Here is a 20,895-nt window from a genome sequence, read left to right as displayed (position 1 = left end):
GTGTTTTATGGGTCTAGTACCAGCTACAACATCTAGAAATTGACCAAAGAGCTTAAGAAAGGAATAAAGATATAACAGCGCAGAAATCTAATAAGGATATTAATGACCACAAGGGAACATGATAAGCAAAGTTATCCAGATTTTCTTCCCAGTTCCGGAGGGCAGTGACTGTGCACTAGGCCTTCTTCGCATCCCTTCTTCCACAGAGGACCCCTGCCCCACCATTAGCCCATGACAGTGACTGCAGCAGTGAAAGGACCACTAAGGACGGCCCCCCACTCTCTAGGGCAGCTGCTTCCGGGGACTACGGTGTCCAATCCAGTCCATTTCCATCGAAGAGTGGGCTTTTTAAAATACGATGTGTGGGCAGAAACTGCTAGCATAGAAGCACGGTCTGTAGAATTCAAAGAGATAAAAGAAGGACATGGAGTGTGAGTCTCCTCCGGGGCGTCCCTCCGCCCTTGTTCCCAGTTCCTGTGTCTTGTCTGAGGTAAGGCTATGCAGAGGGGCTCTCCTGCCTGCATCGGGAGGTCTGGGGGGCTCCGCTGCCTGCCCGGCTCCACGCCTGGATGCCTGGGCCATCTGTCCCAATGCCACAGGAGCCAAGGGAGGTGGGCAGGGGCCCTGTGTCACATTCTACTTGACAGAAGAGCAGTCTGGACAGGCTGGACAGTGAAGAGACAGCTCCACAGAGTGCCATGCTGACAGAAAATCTTTCATTCACTTAAAATTTCATCGTTGTGAGTTCCTTGCTCATGTGAGCTATCAGCATGAGACGAGGAGAAGAGCCCCAGCTTTCCTCCTCAGAGGTACAATGCTTGTGGACCATGAGAGGGAGGGAGCCTGATTTAGAAACTCGCCCTTGAAAATGCCCAATTTCTCTCTCTCTCTGTCACTCTTTCCTTCTGATGACTGAACTAGCTCGACACATCTAATTGCCCCGTCTTTGCCATTGACTGGCCCTTAAGAATTCTATTACAAGCAAACAAGCACACAAACGACTCCAGGGCAGCGTCCAAGTCTGTGGCCCTGGGTGCTGAGCTTGCAATGCCAACCACACCTGCAGCCCTGGCCAGTCAGGCCCCTTGTCCACCTTGCTGAGCACCTAACATCCCAGTGGAGGAGGCCAAGTGCTGTGAACAGAGAGCATCTTGCATATCCTGTGGTTTTCCTGCTTTATCTCCTTTACCTGTGGACTTCCTCCTCTTCCCTGGCTCTACATCCTGCCCTTGGCAAACCTTTTACCCTTCATCTACCAAAGGAGGAAAACAATAAAACACACACACACACACACACATACACACACACACACACACACACACACACACACACACACAAAGGAAGTATTTGGGGACTGTATTTGTTGAGATTTATAGGTTGTTGAAGAAATGGCTTCTCACTCTTCTATTCTGCTTATATTAGCAGCTTAGAAGATAAACTGAAGGCAGATGTCTGGGTCCATGAACTTTCTTAAAGATTTTATTTATTTATTTGAAGAGAGAGAGAAAGCACAAGCAGGGGGAGCAGCAGAGGGAGAGGGAGAAGCAGACTCCCTGCCGAGCAAGGAGCCCGACACAGGGCTCAATCCCAGACCCTTAGGATCATGACCTGAGCTGAAGGCTTATAAACCGACTGAGCCACCCAGGCGCCCCGAAGGTTCTCATTCTGAATACTCGATTCTCCTTTAAAAAGTACCCCAGGCAGTCCTCCTGCGAGAAACCCTTCTGCACTTCCCCCTCCACTGACTTTTCAAACCTCACATCTTTCCCCCAGGAGGAACAGCCTGGTGAGGTTCCCACCTGCCGAGGCTTCTGGCACCAACAGAATGCCCAACACCCTGTTTCTCCATGAATCTGTCCCCAACACACTAGTAGGTACCTTTTCGGAAGCCACTCATCTTTATTATTACCTCACCCCTTTGGAGGAATGAGTTCTGTAGGTTCCGGTTCACAGCCTGCTTCCCCTCACACATGCCAATTTGGTTTCTATCACATTTCTAGGGGAGCTTCCTATCCTGAGCAGATCAGGTAAACAGTTGACTTTTTTTTTTTTCACATTCCAGAGTTAAAAACATGCCCCTCCCCCAGCTTTTGTCTCTCCAGGGCAAAGACCCCCACCAGTTCTGGGTGGTCCTCATGGTACAAACTCCCCACCCCCCATCATTGCAGAGCTATAGACCCTGTCTGGCCTGGTTACACTATCAGAACTGCATCTGTTACCCAGAGGACAAACTTGATGCCACCAACCCTGCAAAATGTCACTCACCACCTTTAGACTGGTCGTCGGGCATACTTCCGGCGATACAGCTCATCCACTTGCTCCAGGTACCACGTGCCGGGGAAAAGACTGCTCGTGTCACCAGGTGGTGAGAAATTCACTGTGGAATGAGAAGAGGCAATATGTACAAAGAGCTACACGGAGCTGGGGAAGAGGAAAGAGTGACAGGGATGGCTTCACCATGAAGCTCTCCTGGCTGTGAGGCCACCTGTCACAGCCCCAGCAGAACCCTGGACCAGCCCAAGAACCAGAAGTGGCCATCTTGGATCTAGTCCGTAAGCCTTGGCTGTGAGAAATTTTACTATAGGAGTATGACGTTTTCCTACAGTAAACGTGACCTTCCTCTCTTGAAGTCTTCTTCATGTCCTCTTGCCAATGGTACCTGGCTTAAGGATGTATACCTCAGAGCTTCCTGTCTTCTAATAGACACTTCCTTCCTAGCCTTAAGTTCTCTGGCTCTGATTCATTATAGTATTTCTGTTCTTTGTCCATCAGTGTTCATCGCAGAAGACCTATGTTATTTTAGTTGTTTTTCCTCTTTGCCCTAAGGTGTCCCTGTTCCAGAGAAGATGGATGACTATGAGGCCTAGGTTTTCTGGAACATTCCCAGTTCCGTGTATTCTGTCTCCCCTTCCACACCACACTGCAAGTCTTGTGTTCCAAGTCTTGCTTGAGAAAATACGTTTTGTTTTGGTATTGGTTTTAAAACCACCATCAGATCTCTCCAGTATAACTTTAGCTTTTGTTTCCTTTTCCTTTGTTGCTTTTTTAGGCAATGTTTTTTAAAGATTTTATTTATTTATTAGAGAGAGAGAGAGAGAGAGGGAGAGAGTGCACAAGCAGGGAGTGCGCAAGAAGGAGAAGCAGGCTTCCCGTTGAGCAGGGATCCCAATATGGGGCTTGATCCCAGGACCCTGGGATCATGACCCGAGTGGAAAGCAGATGCTTAACTGACTGAGCCACCCAGGCACCCCATTGGGCAATATTTTGTTTTTATGTTCAGTAGGGAAAGGGGGCAGGTGGGCGGAGATAGTAATATCTGTCGGTAACTTACTTGTGTACATGAACTCCTTTAATCTGTTTGGCAATCTTGCAAAGTTGGTATGATTTCAGAAATAAGGCAACTGAGAAAACTTCAATAATTTTCCCAAATACAAAGAGCTACTGAGTGCACAGGTTGGTTTAGATTTAAATATCTAACTCTAAATTCTGGGCTCTTTCAACTGTTGCAAAGAGAGCAGTATTCGAGACCACATGTCTGAAATCCTTGGGACTGCATTGGCCAGTATCCTGTTTCGAGTGGTTAACTACAGTCTATACTGGGAAGCTACATGCTGCTTCCTACCTCCTCTCCACTCTGCCTTCTGCTTCCCCATCTATTTCTTGCCCCTTTGGACCTAACAGATTTTGTCCCAATCATATCTCATGGACATCTTCGCCCTGGCCCACTGTAATCTGGACTTCTGATGAATCCTGGCTCTCTGCCACTGGCATGAAATCTGAGAAAATTTTCTTCTCCTCCCTTCTCACCCTTTTTCTTACCCTTATGGTAGAATTGTTCTCTTTGGTCCATTATTTCTGTGAATTCCTGAGGAGACATACGCTTCCGGGAGGCAAGGCGTTTTGGCAGGTCTGACATACTAGACACCAGCTTCTCCAGGGGGGATCCTGGGAAACAAAGGCAAGATTGTTAAATCTGCTCCACTGTCATTACCACTCTTACCAGTCACAAGTCTGATAGAGAGCCAGGTTCTGCGGGAGCTCAAACCCTGGAGGAAAGTGCTGTGTGTGGCTTAGAATGTCAAGAAATGATAAAGGTCAGCAAATGTAATGTTAGTGAAACCTACTGGCAGACACACTCTTAGTCAAGGAATGTCCCACAGAGTGCTTAGGTGCACACCCTCGATCACATCTGACAGAAAATAATCAATAGATAGTTGTTGAAAATTTCAAATCCATCAACTTCCCTTTAACCAGTTGCAACCAAATGGCCATTAACTACCTCCTACCTGGACTGTTTGCTGGAACAACCTGACCGGTTTCTCATTTCCACCTTTGTTTCTCTTCAATCTAGTTCCAAGTAGTAGCCAGGCAAATGATTCAAATTCCATAAATTAGACAAAATTACTCCATTGCTTAAATCCCTTCAGGGAATTCCTCTGTTCTTAATCACAACATAATTCTGTCCAGATGGGAGCCTCAGTAGTGGTGAGGCAGAGAATGATTTCTTTTACCCGATGAATCTTATCAGAAGTGCTTGATAGAAAGACGGGACTCACCTGGAGAAGCATCCTTGGACACTCGAAATGAAAAAAAACTTGCTGCCAAGCCAGAGCCATAAGAGAAGGCTCCAATTCTGGAGCCAGCCAAGTCTTGGGCAGAATACCTGCAGGGAAAAAAATCAAAACTCAAGAAGCACATTAGCATTATATTCTGTCCTTCAAATAAACCACCAGCCTATCGCCCCACTCAAGTCAACCTCTTGCAAGTAGAAATGGGCTCCAGACACTCTGCACGAAGAGGGGCTTTTGGAAGACCCTGGGTATAGACCCAGAAAGAAGAAAACTTGCCAGGAGAAGAGTGGCTAAAATCCAAGATACCGAAGGCACACTGAGCATAATCGAATTGGGGGTATAAAAGCAGCTTCTCACCACCTATGAGGACAAGATGAATTCAGTGAACTCTGAAGTTTGGAGGTCAGACCACTCCAAGGCTTCCATGTTTTCTGGTACTGTTTCAGCAGTTGTACCTTTTTTTATCATCCCCTCATCAGTAATCATTTGGTTGAGTTCATATATGTGTATCCCCTATGTTATGTGCAGGTACTATAGTGCAAGTATTTCCTTATAAAACCCAGAAAATAGAATATCAATAAAAATAACAACTGGTATCTGAGCAGTTGCTGAGCACTAGTGTTTTAATTCCTTCACACATTTAACACTCATCAAAACTCTAGAAGGTGGGTATTGTTAGTGCATATGTTTTATAGATGGGGAAAGTGAAGCACATAGAGGTTAAACATTTTTCTGAGATCAAAGCTAATAAGTGGTATTTAAACCTTGGCTGTGGGTTCTAAAACTAGACTCTCTTAACCACCATGCTTTACTACGGGCAGAGATTTTAAATGGATGAGATAAAAATATGCATCTAAGTCCTATTATGTGCTTGCTGATCCAAGCAGACCTTACACAGTCCTTGACATCGTACATCATCACTTTGGAGACCATTGTTTAATACCGATAGTAAATCTGCCTATACATGTACCTTTGAAACAAGTTTCTTTCATTATCTTTCCTTCCTTTAAATTTCTGCACCAGAAGAGGAACCAAATTTGGTTGACCCCTCCGACCATGACCATGGGGTGGGGGTTAGAATGTGGGGCTAGGCGCAGTACTCACCGGGAGAGAAGGGAGGCCAGACACCCATATAAGGATGAGGTGTATGTATTCCCGTTGTGAGTGGAGAGGTAAAGGGAGGCCTTGGTTTTCTTGTTGAACGTGTCCAGGGAGGCCTTTTGAAGTGCTTTATCCATGTCCTTGTTGGTGTAGGTTTCTTCCAGTGTTAACCCCCTGGGAGGCAGCCAGAGACACGGGCCAGGTGAGAGACCACAGAAGGGCAGGGAGGCAGCAAGGGGGAAAAGTAATAGCTTCTGGAGAGACTTTTAGGCACATGTTTTTATTACAAACTATTTGGAAATACAGGCCAGCACAAAGAAAAACAATGTCACTAATAGTCCTACCATTCAGAGAGAGCCCTTAGGTCAATTTTTCTTATGGAATCCATCCCTGCTTTCATAAGGTTAACTAGAAAATAAAATCATGCTATATATTCTATTCAACATGCTTCCCTAACTAATTTTCTCTCTGACATTAAATCATCTTCTCTAGCAATATTTTTAAAGGCTGAAAAATGGGCCATGATACGACGTGCCCTACTTGAACCAATCTCCTCATTCCTGTCCTCACCAGTTAAAACTCTGCATGTTCCCTCACACACATGGATTTGCTGAACCGAAAAGTGTGCACATATAGACTGTAAGATCCTTGAGGCAGGGATCATGGAGTCACATTTATTTTGGTGTCCCTAGAGTTTAGTATAATGTTCATATAGTTGATGTTCATAAAATGTTTACTGACTGAATGATTTAGCCACACTCCCTTTCCCCTTTCTCTTATTCTCTGAAGCTTCTGATAGACAGCTACTTCATCTAGAGGTGCTGTCAAACTCCCTGTGGTCCCTGAGATAAAAGGTGGGGGGCTCTATGTAGACCATAACCCAATAAGTCATGTATAGACTTGGTGTCATTTCTATTGTGTTGGAGGATTGTCCTTTTCTCACCCCCAGTGTTGGCTGGTGGTACAGACTCAAGGAGTGAGGAAAACTCCTCCTTCCTCAGCCCTCATGAGCTTCTAGGTTTCCCCGAAGAAGACCCACCTGAAGGCCTCCAGCTCCTTATAGAGGCTGGTCTGTGTGTCACTGCTGGCTGACAGGAAGTCATTGAACATCAGGCGAGCCAGGGATTTCTGGACCATTTTGCAGAAGGGTGTGTGAAAGATCATAAACTGTAAGTCATCAAGAGTGAAAGGCCGATCGATGCCAGCTGGAAGAGGAAGTGTGAAAGCAAGGATGTGCCATGGTGGATGAGCCATTTAGACCTACACCCCAAGACCTAAGTGTTCTGAGGGACTTGAGGCATCCCAGAGAACCAGCTCCTACCTCCAGCAAACACATCTATGTTTTGTTCATTCGCTGCAAGCATTTTACTAAACACTATACTTATAAAGAAAGAAGGGAAAGAAACAAACATTTTCTTCCTGTCAACTATTGCCAACTTTTATGACAGATAATTCCTCCAAATCAAACTAGTGTTATGTTACTTTTCTCTATTTTTCAGAGGAGGAAACAGAGTCTCTAAAATATGAAGCTAGGTCGTGTGTCCAAGGTTACCCAGCTTGAAAAATATCTGGCTTTGGATTTAGGTTCTGATGTCTCTGACTCTATAGACAACCCAGACTGTCTCTTAGTGCTGAGAGCCAAAGCAGCATCAATCAAATTCCACAGGAGGCTGCAGAGCAAAATTAGAATGCAGATAGAATATAGAGCTTGTGAGAGCAATTAGCCAATAGCAAATTTACAGTGAATGGAAGGTAGAGAAGTCCAAGTCTACTGCGTATCCGTAGGGGCGAGCAGTGGTGACTGGCATCACTTTCAGCACGGTGGAAAGGGGCAAGAAGTGGCTCCTAAGTCATCCCTAAAGCATCCATGCTCTGACCTTCCACACGTGCCTTTTCCCACACTGAAAACTGCCTATCACAGATGCCCTTCTGGCCATGGTTGAGCAGGTAAGAACCCTTTTATTTTCTTAAAGTAGATTGCTCTGAACTTTTAAAATAATGTTTGTTTCCTTTCTGATTATGAAAGCAGTACATATTTTCTTAGTCGGAGAACTCAGAAACTAAAGGTAAAAATAAAATTAACTTGTAACGTTACCATCCACAGAAAAATCACTAACATTTTAGTATACTGAAAATACAGATAAGATTTTTCAACATCAACCAGACTTTAAAAGGCATCAAACTACAAAAGGTGAGTCAAATCACTCCTGACTTCAACAGAAACAAATCCTAGCCCCAGTAGGATGTGGTTACTCTGACTCACCACAGTACCTCCCCAGGTGGCTGACACCCACTGGTTTCCTACTGGTGACTTTGGTTCTAGATTGTTTACTTTCTTTCATTTAGCTCAAGTTAGAGGCAGCTTCATACTTGAATTGGAAGCTTCCGGATGGACTGTAGCATAGACTCATGGAAGGATATAAGAGGAAGGGGACATGAAACAATTCTCTTGAGATCGTTTTTGAAGGAGAGAAGAAACCTTGTCTTAAGCTTTTCGGACCAACTCTTGTTTCCCCTTGAAATAGAGTCCCCACTTCCTGCCCTCTGAGTCCCGTACCTTGTTTCCACTGGTTCTGGATTTTTTGACGGTATAATGTGTAACATCTGTCCAAGGCCCGTAGGTAGCACTGGATGGAGAGCTTCCCATCCACTATTGGGTACTCTGTAGCCACATCTGGTTTGTAGAAGTCATATACGTTCTCCATGTGGGTTCCTCTAAGCCCTGGCAAGGCACAAGGAGAGATTCAGGGACTGTATGATGCAGCCCCCATGGAGCAGAGAGGATGGGGAGCCATGTACTAACAGTTTCCTGGTTTTTCTCTGTCTGAGCCCACTCAACATCCCTCCCATGTTCAAAAGGACTTGAATAGACATTGCTTTTATATAAATGAGATTTATATTTCCCTTTCCATACCTATGTGGCCTTAACAAAAGCTAGAATAGATGCCAAAAGTCTCAAAGGAGAACCTTTCCCCTTATACCCAATTATCTTCTTTCCTCTTCAATTGCCAGTCTAGCTCCTTAAAGGTCCTCATCTGCAGCATCAATGTCACTCATTCCATGCATCATTACCCCAATGCATGATGGTGCAGAAGAGGAAACCTCAATGATCCCTCTATTCCCTTCCTCCTTGCCCTTTGCTCCCCAGTCCAGCCTTTTGAAGGCAAGCGACATCATCCTCAAATCCATACTTCAGCCCTGTTTAGTGGGGATGCCAACTTGGGATGGGGAGCTATGTATTAGCTGTGCAGTCTCTTGGTACCACATTTCCACAGTTTACCACAGACCTCTCTCGAGGGCCAGAGGGGCCTTGGGCCCAACCAGCATGGCCACAGCTCCGGCCCCACCTGTGGGGCGAGCGTTACCCCTGGGATAGACTGCAATGTCTCCGCAGACCACCATTGCATAGCGACCTATAATGAGAGACAAGAAGTAATTATCTTAACTTGAAATCACTACCCAAATCTCAAGTAGACTGAGTGCTTCCTGTGAGCCAGGCACAATTTTAGGTACTGAAGATAGACCAGTGAACAAAACAAAAATCCCTTCTCTCATGATTAGCCTATATGTCAGGTATAGTTATTCCTTCTTTATCGACAAAGAAATGGAGGCTCAAAGAACTTAAGTCACTTGGCCCAAGCCACACAGCTAATAGATGGTATCATAAGGATTCAAAGTCAGGATTCCAACACAAATTCACTGAAGCCCAAGAACCTTCCTTTAAGAATTATAACAAGTCCAACTCCAACCCCAACAAAAAAAGTATTGTTTTATATATATAGTTTGAAAACTATATAAAAGTATTTAGAAGCTGTTAAAGATTAGTAAATTTGACTATCTAAAAATTCAACCTTTTTATCAGAAACAAAATCAGACAAACTGGGGAAGTATTTACAATACTTAAAACCAACAAAAAGCTATTTCCCTTCATTTATAAGTCTCATTAAAAACCTCCTAAGGTATATAATGGGAAAATGGCCAATGAATATCCTAAAAAATTTTGGAGATTTTTTAAAATGAAAAAAAAAAAGGCAAATCCTTATTTTTCCTTATTAAATTGACAAAGATTAGAAAGCTTGATAATATGTATTGTAGGAACATACGTTAGTACAACCTCTTGAAGAACAATTTGGCACATTCTTTTTTTAAAAAAGATTTTTGTTTATTTATTTCAGAGAGAGAGAGTGAGCATGAGCAATGGGAAGGGATAGAAGGAGAAGTAGACTCCCCGCTGAGCAGGGATTCCCAACGTGGGGCTTGATCCCAGGACCCTGGGATAGTGACCTGAACCAAAGGCAGACACTTAACTGACTGAGCTAATGAGGTGCTCCAATTTGGCACATTCTCTCAAACTTTTGTATCAATATATCTGGCAATTCCATTTCTAGGAATCTATTCTTACAAACACATTATCACAAGCATGCAAAGCTATTATGCAATGTTCATTAAAAAATTTTTATAATTGCAAAAAATATACAACAATCTCAATATCCATCATTATGGGATTAATTAAAGTTGGGCATATTCACAAAAATATATTGTAAGGTTTTTAAAAGATGAAGTATACCTTATATATGTTGATATGAAATGACCTCTAAGACATAATAGGGGTGAAGAATAATATGTACAATGTTAAAAACTAAAACTGAATAGTTATGTATGTGTATAATTGCAAGTACAAAGAAAAATTCTGGAAGAATACATGGAAACCATTAGTGTGAAATTATGGAAAGTGGTAATGGGTTGTCAAAAGGGAACTTTTTCTTCACTTTACACTCATTTGTGTATGTGTATATATTTTTAACTATACATCTCAGTTACATTCACTAAAAAAAAAAGACAAGAAAAAATGAAGTCTTCTGGACAATCTGAGGTTGTACCACTTTTTCCTTCCCTCAAAAACTGTTATCTTTCTGGATGTGATTTGAAACTTCCTGGTGAGTCCCAAAACCACCTTCGCTCATCCGAGAAACCCCAGCTGGATGGTTGGCCAGGTCAAAGCAGACATCCTATCTACACTGGCTTTGCTTGGTCTTGGTGGTTGCCATTTGGCTCAAGCTTAAATATGCTTTTTGTTTTGATACAAACTAACGATTCACATCTCAATAGTTTATTTTTTTCTCCCTCTGACCAAGACATCATGTTAAAGAAGGAATACCCTGCCACTCCTGTGGCATTCCCTCCTCGTATGGAATACCCTGCCAACTCAGCAGAATCTACTCATTTGAAATGACATAACTGAAGCTGATCATGTTCCCAAATAAGGTTCTGTTTCTTGGTTAAAGGCTGTGAGTATCCCTTGCCCTTCATTTCTACTCCCTAATTAAACGCTTGGTTGGAAATATTGGTGGTGATAGTAGTAGGGGTTGTTGGAGAGGCAATAATATAAGTGTCAAGTAGGAGAAGCACCTTAAGAACAGATTTGATGATGTAGAGACCCGAACATCCCAGATCAGTGGAACTGTTGATTGTGAGGCTATTCAGGGCATTCAAAAACAATACTGAATGAATTGGGGCACCCAGGTGGCTCAGTCGGTTGAGCATCAGGTCAGTTCAGGTCTCTATTTCAGGGTCCTGAGTTCTAGCCCTGAGTTGGGCTCCACACTGGGTGTGGAGTCTACTTAAAAAAAAATACTGAATGTGTCTGTGGAATTTCACTGCACAGCAAACCATCCAACTCTTCTTGGCCACTCTTTGAAGTAAAGAATATTGGATTAGATAATCTCTAAGATCCCTGCCAACATTAAGATTTTATAATTAATGTTAATTTGGCTTCCACAATTTTAAATTCCAGTTTCCACTTAGTAAACATACTAAGTGCCTTGACTGCCGAGATAATATTTGCTCACATCTCCATGGATCTCTTGTACTGTTCTTTTACCAGCCCTAAATAAGAATTCTGAGACTCAAAGTGGTTAAGGGACTTGTCAGCAGTTATCAACAGAGCTAGGTTTTGAACTCTCAACTTGTACTGTTTCCCTTGGATCTTTTCTTGCTATCACAACAGGGGTTCCTCCTTCAAGATAGCATCCAGGGAATATATAAGTGAGAAATAAGGTAATGTTAATATTATAAGCAAAAAACATGGTGTGCCTGATTGGCTCAGTGGGTTAAGTGTCTGACTCTTGGTTTCAGCTCAGGTCATGATATCAGGATTGTGGGATCGAGCCCAGCATCAGGCTCCACACTCAGCAGAGTCTGCTTATCCCTTGCCCTCTGCTACTCACCCCTTAAAAAAAAATATATATATATATATATATATATACACACACACATTTTTCTTGTCTTCATATATATATATATATATATATATATATATATATATAAACAAATAAATAAGTAAATAAAATCTTTTAAAATATATGTTAAGCAAAAAACAATTTCCTAGTAACCAGGCAAGGGAATAAGAGAATAAATACTCTGTGTAATAGTCTATCCTGTGATTTTTTTGTTTTGTTTTGTTTTCTTATCCTGTGATTCTTTGGGTCTATTTCTACTAGGATGTTTCCCCCTTAATACCTAAACTTGTTTAACTCTGTCTCTCAGAGTCTTAGGAGAAACTTATGAGAAATAGGAATATATTGGATTCGGTTTGGTGTCGCTCCCTTGCCACACACTATGTGTAAGATATCAGAGTCTTCATTTTCTCACTTATAAATCAGACATAACAGCCAATTCCTAGGCTGTTGGAAGGACTAAATGAATGGCTATGTAAACATGCTACCTAATTAACAGCATAAAGTTATGCAAGTCTAAGTGGTTATCATCTTTGTGGTTGTTGATGATAGCAGCAGCTGTGTGAATAACTTGTCCTTCCCTCCCTGATGAAATCACTGGGGAAATGGAGAAACAAAACTGAGGATTCAGCCTCTAACCCAGTTCCTTTCTTACACAAGGTCTCGGGAAGCACATACCATCCCAGGAGCTGGACTCCACCCAGTTGGCAGCATTGAAGAGGGAGGCAGTGCCACCGTAGCAGGCATTGGTGGTATCTATGCCCTCGATGTCAGTGTTGCCTGAATCCTGGAAAAGCTCCATGAGCACTGTTTTGACAGCCTTGGACTTGTCAATGATGGTTTCAGTGCCCACTTCCAGCCGTCCCACAGAGTCCCATGGGAGCTGCGTGCGCTCCATCAGCTGCTGCACCACGGTCAGGCACAGGGAGTTGATGTCCTCCTGGACTGAGCAGAAGCCCATATGGGTTTGGCCCAAACCCACCGTGTACCTCCCTGCTTCCACATTGTTATACTTCTCCAGGTCTGTTTGGTCCACATACTGGGCTGGGAAATAGACCTCCAGGGCAAGGATGCCCACGTCCTTTGGCCAAGTATCTGTTTTGGCCAAGGGGACAGCAGGGATGGTAGAAAACCTGTAGTGGAGATGACAGTCAAAATCCTATTAATGGTCTCCAGCCAGTCTCCTCAAAATACAATACAGCAATCATCTCATTCATTTTTCGTGTATTTTGAAGCTATGTTATCAGATGAATGCAAATGTAAGGTGGTTATCTTTCTGTTGAATTAACCCTTTTATCCTTATTAAATGGTCCTCTTTAATTCATCTTTGTGATATTCCTGCCACAAAATCTACTTTCCCTGATGTTAAGAAAGCTGCCTAATTTTTTTTATTACTGTTTGCATGGCATATCTTTTGCTGTCCTTTTATACTTTTAATCTCTCAGGGTCTTTATATGTAACACACATCTCTTCTAAACAGCACATAGTTGGGTCTTTTTTGTTTGTTTTTAACAAGTCTTACAATATTGGTGCTTTAATTGGAGTAGCTAGTCCAATTATATTTACTCTAATGACTAGTATAGATGGGATTAAATCTACTATCTCACTCTTCATTTCCTTTTGTCTCATATGTCCTTTGTTTCTTTATTTCTTCTTTCCTGCATTCTTTTGGATTAAGCAAGGATTTATTATTCCATTTTATCTCCTCTTTTTCTTTTAGTAATAACCTCAGAGATTACAATATGCATGCTTGGTTTATTGTAATCTGACTTACATTAATACTTCTATTTTCTGAACAGCGAAAAGTCATGCTTCAGCTCCGTTTATCCTCTCCATCCCTTCGAGCTATTACTGTCATGTGGTTTACTTCTACATGTTATAAACCTCATGAGACGTAACTTTAGAAATCTCATTCAGTTTTAAAGTGCCTGTCTCATTATTCACTTTCTCCTTGTTTCCTTTTACTACACAAGAACACACCTATTGTTTTTCTACTTTTTAAGGAAGCTTCCTGCTTGATTCCATCCTCTCTGCTTTTTCTGATTGGGCCTCCAAGTATTTATGGGGCACGTCCAACACAGTGCTGGATTCCAGATGCACAGTAGTGAAGAAGGCATTATTTGTGACCACCAAGAGAGCATGGTCTAATGGAAGAGGCAGACATTTCATAGTTAAATACATAGTATAACAAGCAAAGGCTGTGAGAATACAGAGGACAGAGAGAACAATTCTAAATGGAAGCAGAGAGAAAATGGGGTCAGTGGAAGAGGGAAAAGATAATCTGTTTCTTTCCTGGACCTACCCACCTCCCTTCAATCCTGACTCCTAATATCCCTGGTGAAATTCTAGAGTTTCTCCTTCCAGCTACAAGTACAGAAATCACCAAGTCCACCTCCATCTGTTCCCACATGAAAGTACCTGAAATCTGGTTACTTTAGTGATATTCTTCATTTTGCAGATGGTGAAATCAAGGCATGCATTGGTGAAGTGTTGTGCTCAGAGTACCTTCATGGTTACTCATGTGTTAGAAATATCCTGTCCTTTCACCAGCTTGGGTGCCACCAAGGCACTCATGAGTGCCACCAGAGTCCTTTGACTCATATCTGACTATAGAATTCCTGACTGTGATGAGTGACAGGATGGCTCCACAGGCTTATGCATTTAGCTCCACATCACAGGAACTGTAGCTCAGTTTCAGTGTGTCTGTCAATCATCCTGAGGATTCTGGGCTTCTGGTAAACCCTAGTTCTCCCATCAGAAAGGTCACTTTGACGTACTATGAAGCAAAGTGGATCACAGGATCATAAGACAGTGACAGAAAGTATAAATGTTCACCCATATCTGATAAGAGAGTTTTGGAATTTAGTTATCTGCCCTATTTATTTGGTGTTCCCCAAATAATTGGAATTTGTACTCTCAAATATTTGTGGAGAATCTTTCCCAGTACATAGGAGCTAATGGTTAGCCAGCAGTGGTCCTGCACTGGGCTGGTTTTCTCCTCAGCCTCCTTCTCATTCTGCCTTCTCTGAGCTCCCTCCCTTCCTCTCTCTCCAGTTAGAAATCTAAGCTTTCACGGAGAGGTTCCAAGAATCAGCCACTTGGTAACTTTATCTTAGTAGGGGGCTAGTTCTGGAAATGGATTCCAGAACCTTGAAGAAAAGTTAGTAAGTAGAGGCTTCCAGAAAGATCACACCACTGGAGTTAAGAGTGCCCTTCTTATCTTGTATATTTTCTCTAGAGAATAATCACTTTATTTAATTTAAAATTGATTTTGTTCTGAGGTTGCTTGGTTTAAGAATATGCATCAAGCTTTTCTTTCTTTATTCCATCTTTCCTTCTCTTGTGTTTCAAAATTCACTATTATATGCCAGGCACTGTGCTAGTGAGAGGTTACCAAGGTGGAGAGGGCAGACAAGGAAAAGAGGAGGTCAAGTTTCTTGAGGACTTCCTTGACCAGTGGGAGGAATAAACGAGCACATACATGTATACCCCAACTGCGAGTCAGAATGTGATAAGGGCCTAAAGAGGAATATAGGCAAAATCCCACCAGAGTTTGGAGTAAGCAGAGATTTCCTATGGGTGGTAGGCTCAGAAAAGCCTTCATGGAAGAGGCTACATTTGAGATCAACTTTGATGGGTGAGTGGAATTTCTGTTGATACAGAACTGGAGGGGGGCAGATGGGGTGGCAGTCACAGTGGGAGATAACTGAGCAAGTAAGGGCACCTGGTAGAGTGGAGAGTGAAGGCGATTAAGGAAGCAGCACATGAGAGAAGCAAGTGGGGACCGCCAAGTAGAGGTCATTAACCAGTGGTAAAGCATAAGCTGAGATGGGAGCAGTTCTTGGGTTGGATTTAGAGCTGGTGCAGGTTGCAGTAGAGGGGACAGGCATACAGAGAAAGAGAGACTCATAAGGAAGATCCTTAATACTCTTTCAAGCCACAGAAAACAGGATGAGCTGTGAGTACACTGGAAAAGGGAAATGTGTGGACCAAGGATGCCAGAAGGAGGGGCAGGTTTGTCTCTTGCTGGGCAGCCTGCTGTTGCTTATTGAAACAAGCAAATCCATGTCAATCCCTTCCTCACAGATACAAGAACAGGTTAAATGCTGAGCTGGGACATTTGGCCTGTCTAAAGAGGCTGAAGGAGAGTATGGACAATGGCAGAGAGTCAAGAAGAAAACAAGACGACTAAGGAACATCATCCCTTACTCCACACATATCATGCAGCCAGGTCCCTGGATCCCAGGCAAGGGAAGACACTGGGTCAAAGTTGTTTTTCTAAGTATTCATGGAATGCAGTGTGGAAGTGGGAGGAATGGGCTAGTCCCACAGTGCAGTGGATGGTTTGGAGATTCCAAGGCCCTAGCTATAGCTATTACCGTCAGTGTTGGCAGGCTCCAAGCATGTGGGCCAAACTGGGGAGTGTTTACAAATAAAAGGCATGCGTATGTGCTTCGTGCACAGCACATTGCACACAGACATACACTCTTATCTTAACATCCCATTTCCCTCTTTCATGAAATCAGAGGGCAGAGAAACATGCTTCTGATTCCCCAGTCCATTTGGAATCTTGCTGCAATGACTTGAAGCAGCTGGTGTGACTAACATTGCAGTTGGCACAGAATGCTGCAGGTCTTGGCAGGAGCTGGGGGTATAGGGGGGAATGGTGGTGGAGAGGAGAAGGCCAGGGGTCCTGGTACTGATATTTCCACTGCTTCACGCAGCTGGGGCAGTGAAAAATGTCATCATCTATGAACAGCAGGTATCAGAGGCTTGGGATCTTGGAAGTCTGTAGCTGAGAGGGACCATCCGTTTAGAGAGGAGGTAACTGAGACCCTAACAAGTTAACTTGCTTATCTAAGGCTGTGTACAAGCCTTGCCAACTTTTCACTGGGATTCTAGTGAGCTTTTCCTTATGACAGGCCCTCTATCTGTCTTTTACTGGTTCTATGACACTCCTCAAAGAGTGGCCTGCACAGTCCCTGGGAACAACGTGACTCACCTTTGGTGGGCTGTTGGAAGAAGGCTAGCAGGTGAGATGAAGGCTTCTTGCATTGCTGTCTTCACTTGCAAGACCCGTTTCACTGAAGTCAACAGCCGTTGCATTTCCAGAGGAACAAGCACAAAACCGACAGTTCACAGTCCTTGGGAGAGTTGCCCAGCTGTGCCCTGTTGGGCTTTATAGAGCTCTGAGACTCCTGCCTCTGGAAGCCCCACCCCCGCTTATCGAGGCTCAGATGGCTTCTAAATCTGGGCCAAAGGTCTCACTGAGAACATGGGTGAGTCAAGGAAAACGTCATCTCTCCAACTTGTACACAGCTGCCCTGATCCTGGGCAGGTGTGGGAATGGATGGCTCTGATTCCTCCTTTCTCAGGCTCTTGTGGCAGCCTTCCTTATGGCCAGCCAGCTCAGGGGGCTGTGATGTTCCTTGTTGTCACACATCCTGGGGTAACCCCATTTGGCCTGTCTTGGACCCTGGCTCCTCATCTGGGTTACTCTTGCTTGCTGTTCCAGAATGCTCTCTGTGGAGTTAGCTGTTATTATTTTAATGTATTATGCATAATAAGGAACATCTTTCAAAACTGAAAGGATGAATCTTTTAATAGTAGTCTTTTAAGTAGTTGGGAGTGGATATTGACACCTAGACAAAGGGCTGGGGTAGAGCAGATGTAGAGCACACCATACCTCTGCTCTCTTTATTGTCACTCTTACATGTGCATAGCTGTACACAACCTCCTAGTGAACTGCAAGAGGCTACTAGAAAAGGACAGGAGCCCCAAAGAGGTGACCGGGGCCCTCCTGAGGAGGAAAGGTCCACTTTACAGATGAGGCCACTGATATGTAGTCAGATGACATAACTTTCCCAAAGACCTAAGTGACAGGTTGGGGACTCAACTGTGTCTTTGATTCCAGATTCTATTCTTTCCACTCTGCTCATCTACTTCTCTATAAAAAGTTTCCTGCCATCTGATCCTCTAGTGAATTGCTCCCTCTACCCCTCTCTCACAGCACTAGTCTTCCTCTGCCTTTTATGAGGGTCATGCATTTATTCATTGGTTCACTCAGTAAAACTCCCCTGTCTAATGTGACTCTTTGGTAGGCATGGAGAAGAGCCACAGTGTTTCTTGTTTTAGGGGAATCAGAGGTGACTTCATTTTCCTGCAGACAGAGACTTCTAGTTTCCCCCAGAAGTCCAAGTCTCCTGGGTCTTCCATCATGTTTAGGTTCTTGCCCCCACACACCTTGGTGCATTACTGCTCTAACCCAGTCTTCCACCTCACTCTGTCACCTGTGCCCTACCACTGAGCCTTTTGCAAAGTGCTATCATCAGTTTAAAATTCTTTATTTCCAACTTCTTTTCTGAAAATGACCTTTGTTTCTTGCTCTGTCTCAACCTACAGCTTTCAAATGGTTGTTGGGTTCTTTGCCTGCCCCACGAAATCCACCCCCGGCCACCAGTCCCTAAGATATACTTATAAGAACTCAGTGTAAGGCACGTGTCCTCTTTGTTCTGCAGTGATACTGCCAGAGTATTTTTCCTCTCTTTCCTCTCAAAAGCCCCACTCTCTTCAAGCCCATGCCATCACTCTGAGCCACCCAGTGCCCTTCATTCTTGAGGTCAACTGACAAGTCGCTCCACTCCCCTTGTTCGTGAGGATTGAAGCACATGAATCACTGCCTTCCTCTCCACATCAATTCTCTCAACATTCGTGAAAATGTTAATCTCCACACAGATAATTCATCTACTCTAGCCTTTCACTTATTTCCATAATCTTGTCCTCCACATGACTTTAGCCTCTCACTCTACACTCATACTCTTGACCTTATCAGTACGGTGTCTATACCACCTCCTAAATTTTAATTTCATGCAACTTAATTTCTAATAACTTCTATCTTTCCAGCTCACTTTAAAAGAACCCCCACCTTTTTCTCCCACTGGGACCACCATTGGCTCCTCCACTTTTTTGCCATTTATCATACCTCTAAATGACCTCTTTTCTCTCTTTATGCAGCTTAGATTACCCATAGTGCATCACCCTAAAGAGTCTCTTGCACACACCTTGCCACGTACTCTCTCTGTCAGACTGGCCAAGCAAACCATTGATGAAACCATTTGATGAAAGCCACTCTTGGTCTACTCTGTGCCTCTATTTGAGCAGCTAAGCATGGCTGAAGAAAAACAGTACTGTACTGACTTGTTAGCTTTTAATTTACTACCACACTTTTCAGATGGACTCCCAGCATAGCCTGACAATTCTACTACATATTCCTAGTCCATTGGCTCGTTCAGTCCCAGTAGAGCCAATCATAGTTTCTCTTCTCATACTTGCTCATTCTTAGCTGATTGACTCCCGTTTCACTAAGAATATAGAAACAATCAGAGGAGAACTACTCGTCTTTCATTAGCAAATTCAGCAAATTGCCTGCCTTTATACCCTACACTCTGCCCTTCCACTTCTTATCTAGAGGAACAGTCCTTGTTAGGTTTAAGGCCAAGGTCACCACTTGCGCACTGATTGTATCACCTCTGGTCTAGTAAGGACTGTGGTTCTGCCCTTATCCCCTCTCTTCCTTCTGATCAATTTCCCTTTTACTAGGTTGTTCTTCTAAGCATATAATCCCATTTTTAAAAACTCCTTCTTGACCCTATATGTCTTACTGGGTGTTCCACCAAATCTATCCTCTACTCTATAGCAAAAGCCATTAAAAATATTCTCTGTTTTCAATGTGTTACATCCTTACCTCTCATTCTTCTTTTTTTTTCTTCTTTTTGCTAGCACCGACTTTATTGATGCCTGAGACTCAGCTGCTACTGGAAATTGGGGGGCTAGAATCTCCCACAGGGAGTACGACCTGGTGCCCTCTGTTGGAGTGCCTCAGTGAGCCTTGGGGATGGGACTGACGCTTATAGGACCAGCAGTTGGCCAGAGGCGATGGCTCAGCTCCTAGCTCCCTTGATATGTGATATAGGACCACAGGCTCAGCAGCAGGGATGCACAGAACCTATGGGTCTCATTGGTGATGGTGAAAGCGACTTCCACATATGAATAGAAACTCTCTGTCCCCCTCTTCTTCCAGTAGCCCTTGGTGTCAAAGGATAGCTTATAAGTGCCTGCCTTCAAAGGGCCTGGTGCCAGGAGACTTGGGCAGCAGCCATCCAAGTCGGTGTAGCTTTTCCTCAGCTCTGTCCACTACTGGCCATGGTTCTCAAACCTGAAGAGATGGAGGTAGGGGCCCTGGGCTGGGAACCCTGAGGGAGTGTCCAGAACGTGCATGGTCAGTGGGCTGCTTACTAGCTCCATAACTTTGCCTTGATAGAGGGACAAGAATGAATAGATAGGCCCCAGCCTTTTGTCCACATTGGCTTGGAGACAGCAGCCTTAGAGTAAACAGCTCTGGAGTACAGAGTCCCGAACTGCCCTGGGACCCTGGAGGTGGTGGTAGTGGGAGAGTCTCATTCTATCTTTAATCAATCCCTTTAGGCTTTTGTCCCCAGCATCCCCTTGAAGTTCCTTTTGTAGAGGTCATTAATAACTTCGTCATGGCCAAATCCAATGGTTGGTCCTGAACCTTCAGCTTACTAGACCTCTCAGGAGTGTATGGCAAGGCTTCTCACTCCCTCTTTCCTGAAATACCCTTTTCATTTGCCTTATAGGACCTGACATTCCCATGTTTTTCTCCATATCACCTACCACTCCTCCCTGCTGATCTTTCTCTAAATGTTGGAATGCTCCAGATGATTCCCCCACACTCCTCATCTCACTGAGAAAATAGATGGAACTAATAGGAACATTAGGTTCAGAGACAAAAGTATACAAATATTCACACAAGATTATGGACACATAATAGGCCATTTTGATAACATGGAAGACCAAAATCAGTCAATCTAGTATAAACTTTATTGGGTATATACAACAAACCAGGCACTGTGCTAAGCACTGGGAATACAAGTGGAAAGATCAACCTTACTCCTTTCTGTTGTTGA

At 43.6% G+C, this 20,895-nt stretch overlaps 1 protein-coding gene across 1 annotated transcript; it reads right to left on the bottom strand.

Annotated features, from left to right (window-relative positions):
* Nucleotides 1-82: 82 nt before the first annotated feature.
* Nucleotides 83-17,212, bottom strand: HMGCS2 (3-hydroxy-3-methylglutaryl-CoA synthase 2). The gene is made up of 10 exons (XM_026483629.4): nucleotides 16,911-17,212; nucleotides 12,587-13,041; nucleotides 8,960-9,085; nucleotides 8,230-8,394; nucleotides 6,712-6,877; nucleotides 5,676-5,846; nucleotides 4,557-4,663; nucleotides 3,820-3,945; nucleotides 2,266-2,377; nucleotides 83-394 (listed from the first exon to the last, which is right to left on the bottom strand). Exons 1-9 carry the CDS (start codon nucleotides 17,012-17,014, stop codon nucleotides 2,271-2,273), a joined length of 1,527 nt encoding a protein of 508 aa, XP_026339414.2. The 5' UTR covers nucleotides 17,015-17,212; the 3' UTR covers nucleotides 83-394; nucleotides 2,266-2,270.
* Nucleotides 17,213-20,895: the final 3,683 nt, after the last annotated feature.

The sequence above is a fragment of the Ursus arctos genome, unplaced genomic scaffold, assembly GCF_023065955.2.
Source record: "Ursus arctos isolate Adak ecotype North America unplaced genomic scaffold, UrsArc2.0 scaffold_12, whole genome shotgun sequence".
Taxonomy (NCBI): domain Eukaryota; kingdom Metazoa; phylum Chordata; class Mammalia; order Carnivora; family Ursidae; genus Ursus; species Ursus arctos.
The sequence above is the reverse complement of the archived record's forward strand: the minus strand, read 5'-3'. Positions and strand labels throughout refer to the sequence as shown.

What these genes read in the sequence shown, in the direction of transcription:
- HMGCS2 (XM_026483629.4), bottom strand. Translation starts at nt 17,014, where the DNA reads ATGCAACGGCTGTTGACTTCAGTGAAACGGGTCTTGCAAGTGAAGACA. An exon ending in CTGGCCTCCCTTCTCTCCCG is followed by an intron (nt 4,664 to 5,675) that starts GTGAGTACTGCG and finishes TTTTCCCTGCAG; the next exon opens with GTATTCTGCCCAAGACTTGG. An exon ending in GTCCAAGGATGCTTCTCCAG is followed by an intron (nt 3,946 to 4,556) that starts GTGAGTCCCGTC and finishes TTTGTTTCCCAG; the next exon opens with GATCCCCCCTGGAGAAGCTG.